Source organism: Columba livia, chromosome 2, assembly GCF_036013475.1.
Source record: "Columba livia isolate bColLiv1 breed racing homer chromosome 2, bColLiv1.pat.W.v2, whole genome shotgun sequence".
NCBI classification, from domain to species: domain Eukaryota; kingdom Metazoa; phylum Chordata; class Aves; order Columbiformes; family Columbidae; genus Columba; species Columba livia.
Window position 1 is genome coordinate 162,873,831 of NC_088603.1, and position 6,966 is coordinate 162,880,796.

Consider the following 6,966-nt stretch of genomic DNA (forward strand, 5'->3'; position numbering starts at 1 on the left):
ACACCAACATTGCCGCCTGCACCCCAACACTGTGACCCATACCCCTACATTGCTGCCCGCACCCCTACATTGCTGCCCGCACCCCAACATCGCTGCGCACGCCGGTTTCCTCCCCCAGCCGCATCCGGTCCCGGCTGTTGCCGGAGCTGCTGGAGCTGCCGCGGCACCAGGCGCTGCGGGCGCTGCTACAGGTTTATTGCCGGTGCGGGGCTGCGCCTGCCGCGGTGCGGGGGCAGGTGCCGGTGTTTGTTTGCCGGTGCCGGTGTTTGCCAATGCCGGTGTTTGCCGGTGCCGGTGTTCGCCGGTGCCGGCGCGGGGCTCAGTACATGAAGATGGGCCCCCCGTCCATCCTGACCATGAACAGCAGGCAGTCCAGCATGATGGAGGCGTCGAGCCGGGCGCGCAGCGGCACCGCCTCCTCGATGGCGCGGTTCAGCAGCTCCACGGTCACGGCTCCGAACACCGCGGGCCTGGTGGCCTCGTTCAGCGTGCCGTAGGTGTTGATCAGCGCCTCGCAGAACAGCGGGTGCATCTGCGGGTTGTAGCCGCGGCGCCGCAGCCACGGCATCATCTCCGCGTAGCGCCTGGTGGCGGCGACGTAGTCCTGCGGGTTGGTCACGGTGACCTGCAGGGACAGACGTGGCAGAGGCAGCCGGCGCCGCGGGGACCGGCTCCGCGGGGCTGCGGCCGCGGCGCGCACCTACCATGATCTTCTCGGGGATGTTGGAGACGGTGAAGCCGTAGAAGCGCTGCCGGGTGGGGAAGACGTGGGCCAGCATGCGCCGGTCCAGCTGGTAGACCATCTCCCCCACCAGCTGACAGCACAGCGGCACGTCTGTGGAATTGGGGGTTGTTCTGGAACGTGGAGCCCCCAGCATCTCCCCGCGACACCCGACATCTTCCCGTGATCCCCAAAATGTCCCCGTGTAGCCCCCAACACCTTGCCATGGAACCCCCAACATCTCCCGCGACCCCCGAGATCTCCCCATGATGGCCAACGTGTCCCCATGGAGCCCCTCAACACCTCCCCATGATCCCAAACATCCCCCCATGATCCCAAACATCTCCCCATGATCCCAAACATCCCCCCATGACTCCCAACATCTCCCCACGACCCAACATGTCCTCATGGAGCCCCTCAACACCTCCCCATGATCCCAAACATCTCCCCATGATCCCAAACATCCCCCCATGACTCCCAACATCTCCCCATGACCCCAACATGTCCTCATGGAGCCCCCAACACCTCTCCATGGAGCCCCCCAACATCTCCCCATGACCACCGAGATCTCCCCATGATGGCCAACATCTCCCCATGACCCCAACATGTCCCCATGGAGCCCCCCAACATCTCCCTGTGACCCCCAAGATCTCCCCATGGAGCCCCCCAACATCTCCCCATGATCCCCAACATCCCCCTATGACCCCCAGCATGTCCCCATGGAGCCCCCCAACATCTCCCCATGACCACCGAGATCTCCCCATGATGGCCAACATCTCCCCATGAGCCCCAACATGTCCCCATGGAGACCCCCAACATCTCCCCGTGACACCCAGCATGTCCCCATGGAGCCCATGAGATCTCCCCATGACCCCCAACAGGTCCCCATGGAGCCCATGAGATCTCCCCATGATCCCCAACATCCCCATGGAGCCCATGAGATCTCCCCATGATCCCCAACATCCCCATGGAGCCCATGAGATCTCCCCATGACCCCCAACATGTCTCCATGGAGCCCATGAGATCTCCCCACGCCCCCCGAATCTCCGCGTGTCCCCGGGCCAGGCTGGCCGCTGTGCCCACTGTGGGGGTCCCTGTGCGCTGCGCCCGCCGGGGCGGGGGCTCCAAATGCCAGCATGCCGGTGTTGCCGGCACAGCGCCTAGTGCTGCTGTGGTGTCGCCGGGGCAGCTGTCACTGCCCAGTTCTCCTGCGCGTCCCCAGCACGGGGTGACCGGAGCTCATGTCCCCCTGCCCGCGGAGCTGGGGGGCGCGGGGGTGTCCCAGGCGGGACACGGCGCTGCCCCGGCACTCACCGGAGCTTGCCACCGGCCTCAGGCCAGCCAGGGTCCGGTTGGCATCATGAGCAGACCTCTGCTGGCCTGTGGGCAGGGAGACGACCTGCTGCATGGCGTCATTGCCGGGACCGGCACCGCTGGGGCTGGCACCGCTGGGACTGGGGCCACTGGGACCGGCACCGCTGGGGCTGGGGCCACCAGGACTGGGGCCACTGGGTCTGGCACCGCTGGGACTGGCACCGCTGGGGCCACCAGGACTGGGGCCACTGGAACTGGGGCCACTGGGACCAGGAACACTGGAACCGGCACCAGTGGAACTGGGGCCACTGGGACTGGGAACACTGGAACCGGCACCGGTGGAACTGGGGCCACTGGGACTGGGAACACTGGAACCGGCACCGCTGGGACTTGGGCCACTGGGATTGGGAACACTGGAACTGGCACCGCTGGGACTGGGGCCACTGGGACCGGCACTGCTGGGACCAGCACCGCTAGGGCTGGTACCACTGGGACTGGGGCCACTGGAACCGGCACCACTGGGACTGGGGCCGCTGGGACTGGGGCCACTGGAACCAGGAACACTGGGAGCAGCACCGCTGGGACTGGCACCAGTGGGACTGGGGCCAGTGGGACCAGCACCACTGGGACCAGGGCCACTGGGACCAGGAACACTGGGAGCAGAACCGCTGGAACCGCGAACACTGGGACCGGGAACACTGGAACCCGCACCACCGGGACTGGGACCGCTGGGACCGGGACCGCTGGCAACAGCACCGCTGGGACCGGAACCGCTGGCAACAGCATCGCTGGGACCGCTGGCAACAGCACCGCTGGGACCGGGACCACTGGCAACAGCACCGCTGGGACCGCTGGCAACGGCACCGCTGGGAGCGGGACCGCTGGGACCGGGCATGCTGGGACCAGTTTCGATGCGACCAGGACAGGGCATTTCCCACCGCTGGGGGGCGTAGTAATAGTGTTTTGGCACCGGTAGGCCTGCGGGGACAGGGACACAGTGACAGCCACCATGGGGATGGGATGGGATGGGATGGGATGGGATGGGATGGGATGGGATGGGATGGGATGGGTGGGGATGGATGGGTGGGGATGGATGGGATGGGATGGGATGGGATGGGATGGGCGGGGAGGGGATGGGATGGGATGGATGGGATGGATGGGATGGGATGATGGGATGGGATGGGATGGGATGGGATGGGATGGGATGGGATGGGATGGGATGGGATGGGATGGGATGGGGATGGGATGGGATGGGATGGGAGGGGAGGGGAGGGGAGGGGATGGATGAGATCGGATGATGGGATGGGATGGGATGGGATGGGATGGGATGGGATGGGATGGGTGGGGATGGGATGGGTGGGGATGGATGGGTGGGGATGGATGGGATGGGATGGGATGTGATGGGTGGATGGGATGAGATGGGATGGGATGGGATGGGATGGGATGGGATGGGATGGGATGGGTGGATGGGATGAGATGGGATGGGATGGGATGGGATGGGATGGGATGGGATGGGAGGGGAGGGGATGGGATGGGATGGGATGGGATGGGATGGGATGGGATGGGATGGGATGGGATGGGTGGGGATGGATGGGTGGGGATGGATGGGATGGGATGTGATGGGTGGATGGGTGGGATGGGGTGGGGATGGGATGGGGACACGATTGGATGGGATGGGCTGGGTTGGGATGGGAACACGATTGGATGGGATGGGTGGGGATGAGAGTGGCCCTTTGGGGTTGACCCCCACCCCCCATACTTCTGTTGGGCGCGAAGGACTCGATGAAGGACTCGACTTCGCTGCCGCTGTCGCTGCTGCCGAAGCTGCTGTCGAAGCTGGGGCAGCTGGCGAAGCCGCTGAGCCCGCCCCAGCTGTTCAGGCTGCCGCTGCTCAGCGTGGTGTCCCCGGGGTAGCTCTGGAACAGGCGGCTGAGCCCCAGTGATGAGTCCGGGCTGCTGGCATCCCCGGGGTGGCTCTGGAACAGGCGGCTGAGCCCCAGCGACGAGTCCATGGTGCTGGCGTCCCCGGGCTGGCTCTGGAACAGGCGGTTCAGCCCCAGCGACGTCTCCAGGCTGCTGAGCCGGGTGGACTCCCAGGGGTAGCCGCGGTGCACGTGGCTCAGCCCCAGCGACGAGTCCAGGCTGCCGGTGCCGGTGTGGCCGGAGGGCTGGCTGTGGAACAGCTGGCTCAGCCCCAGCGACGAGTCCAGGCTGCTGCCTGCGGGGAGACGGGGGTGTCGGCAGCCGCGGACGCCAGCGCGGGGCTGCTGTGGCACCGGCGCGTCCCTCACCTGAGCCGGGGAAGGGGAACTGTCCGGGGCCGGGCGCGGGGAGGGTCCCCAGGATGGGCGGCGCGGAGCTGGGGACCAGGGCGCCGGGGGGGCCGCGCACGTTGTGGCGCTGGTTGCGCTGCTCCCGCAGCTGCGTCACGATGCGCTTCAGGTCCTCGTTCTCCTGCAGCAGCGCCTGGATCTCCCGCCGCAGCTGGTCGTACACGGCGAACACCGTGGGCCCCGCCGATGGCGCCGCCATGGTGGCGGTGGCCGTGCCGCTCGCTGGTGTCCTGCGGCCGGTGGTGGCGCCGGGGCGGCGGGAGGCCCCTCGCTCGCTGCCGCACGCGGGTGGCCGGGGTGACGCTGGCGGTGGCAGAAGGTTCCACGGCGATGTCACAGAGGGACCTGCCCGCACCACCAGGATTGCGCGGTCGCTGCCACCAGGACCGTGTGGTCACCGCCACCAGGAGTGTGTGGTCACCGCCACCAGGACCGCGTGGTCACTGCCACCAGGACTGCGTGGTCACCATGACCAGGACTGCACGGTCACCGCCACCAGGAGTGTGTGGTCACCGCCACCAGGACCACGTGGTCACGGCCACCAGGACTGCCCGGTGGCACCCGCAGCAGCTGTCACCCCCGCGGGCACGGCCCGGGTGGCAGAGCCGGGTGGCGATGGTGACAGGGACAGGGGCGCAGAGGACACAGCCATGGTCACCGGCTGAATAAAGCACCGTGCGTGGCTGAGCCACGGGCCAGCGGGGACAGACCCCGAGTGCCACCGGTGACAGACCCAAGTGTCACCAGTGACTGACCCCGAGTGTCACCAGTGACCCAAGTGACACCAGTGACTGACCCCAAATGCCACCAGTGTCTGACCCCGAGTGTCACCAGTGACTGACCCCGAGTGTCACCAGTGTCTGACCCTGAGTGTCACCAGTGTCTGACCCCAAGTGTCACCAGTGACTGACCCCGAGTGCCACCGGTGACTGACCCTGAGTGTCACCAGTGACTGACCCCAAGTGTCATCAGTGTCTGACCCCAAGTGTCACCAGTGTCTGACCCCAAGTGTCACCAGTGACTGACCCCGAGTGCCACCGGTGACTGACCCCAAGTGTCATCAGTGTCTGACCCCAAGTGTCACCAGTGTCTGACCCCAAGTGTCACCAGTGACTGACCCTGAGTGTCACCGGTGACTGACCCCAAGTGTCATCAGTGTCTGACCCCAAGTGTCACCAGTGTCTGACCCCAAGTGTCACCAGTGACTGACCCCGAGTGCCACCGGTGACTGACCCCAAGTGTCATCAGTGTCTGACCCCAAGTGTCACCGGTGACTGACCCCGAGTGTCACCAGTGACTGACCCCGAGTGTCACCGGTGACTGACCCCAAGTGTCATCAGTGTCTGACCCCGAGTGTCACCAGTGACTGACCCCGAGTGTCATCACTGACTGACCCCGAGTGTCACCAGTGACTGACCCCAAGTGTCACCAGTGTCTGACCCCAAGTGTCATCGGTGACTGACCCCAAGTGCCATCACTGACTGACCCCGAGTGTCACCAGTGACTGACCCCAAGTGTCACCAGTGACTGACCCCGAGTGTCCCCAGTGTCTGACCCCAAGTGTCACCAGTGACTGACCCCGAGTGTCACCAGTGTCTGACCCTGAGTGTCACCAGTGACTGACCTTGAGTGCCATCACTGACTGACCCTGAGTGTCACCAGTGACCCGAGTGCCACCAGTGTCTGACCCTGAGTGTCACCGGTGACTGACCCCAAGTGTCACCAGTGTCTGACCCCGAGTGTCACCAGTGACAGACCCCAAGTGTCACCAGTGACTGACCCCGAGTGTCACCAGTGACAGACCCCAAGTGTCACCAGTGACTGACCCCAAGTGTCACCAGTGTCTGACCCCAAGTGTCACCAGTGACTGACCCCGAGTGCCACCGGTGACTGACCCCGAGTGTCACCAGTGACTGACCCCAAGTGTCACCAGTGTCTGACCCCAAGTGTCACCGGTGACTGACCCCGAGTGTCACCAGTGTCTGACCCCAAGTGTCACCAGTGTCTGACCCCGAGTGTCCCCAGTGTCTGACCCCAAGTGTCACCAGTGACTGACCCCGAGTGTCACCAGTGTCTGACCCCAAGTGCCACCTGTGACTGACCCCGAGTGTCACCAGTGACTGACCCCGAGTGCCATCACTGACTGACCCCGAGTGTCACCAGTGACTGACCCCAAGTGTCACCAGTGTCTGACCCCAAGTGTCACCAGTGACTGACCCCGAGTGCCACCGGTGACTGACCCCGAGTGTCACCAGTGACTGACCCTGAGTGTCACCGGTGACTGACCCCAAGTGTCACCAGTGTCTGACCCCAAGTGTCATCAGTGACTGACCCCAAGTGTCACCAGTGACTGACCCCGAGTGCCATCACTGACTGACCCCGAGTGTCACCAGTGACTGACCTTGAGTGCCATCACTGACTGACTCCAAGTGCCACCAGTGTCTGACCCCGACTGCCACTGGTGCCAGACCCTGAGTGTCCCCAGTTCCACCCCGAGTGCCAGCAGTGCCAGAGCCCGAGTGTGACCGGTGCCAGCCCCACGCGCCGCGGGCCGTGCCGGCCGTGCCGGCGCCGCGGGAAGCAGAGCCGGGGCCCGGC

General features: G+C 65.4%; 1 protein-coding gene across 3 annotated transcripts; it reads right to left on the reverse strand.

The window, feature by feature from the left end:
- Positions 1 to 174: 174 nt before the first annotated feature.
- SPATC1 (spermatogenesis and centriole associated 1) lies at positions 175 to 4,684 on the reverse strand. Of its 3 annotated transcripts, XM_065054720.1 has the most exons (6): positions 4,327 to 4,684; positions 3,795 to 4,253; positions 2,747 to 3,013; positions 2,036 to 2,101; positions 705 to 835; positions 175 to 625 (listed from the first exon to the last, which is right to left on the reverse strand). In XM_065054720.1, the coding sequence occupies exons 1-6, from the start codon at positions 4,565 to 4,567 to the stop codon at positions 320 to 322; spliced, it is 1,470 nt and encodes a 489-aa protein (XP_064910792.1). In that variant the 5' UTR covers positions 4,568 to 4,684; the 3' UTR covers positions 175 to 319. The 3 variants fall into 3 exon arrangements, with proteins under 3 accessions (XP_064910792.1, XP_064910793.1, XP_064910791.1); XM_065054721.1 differs by lacking the exon at positions 2,036 to 2,101; XM_065054719.1 differs by having other exon boundaries at positions 2,036 to 3,013.
- Positions 4,685 to 6,966: the final 2,282 nt, after the last annotated feature.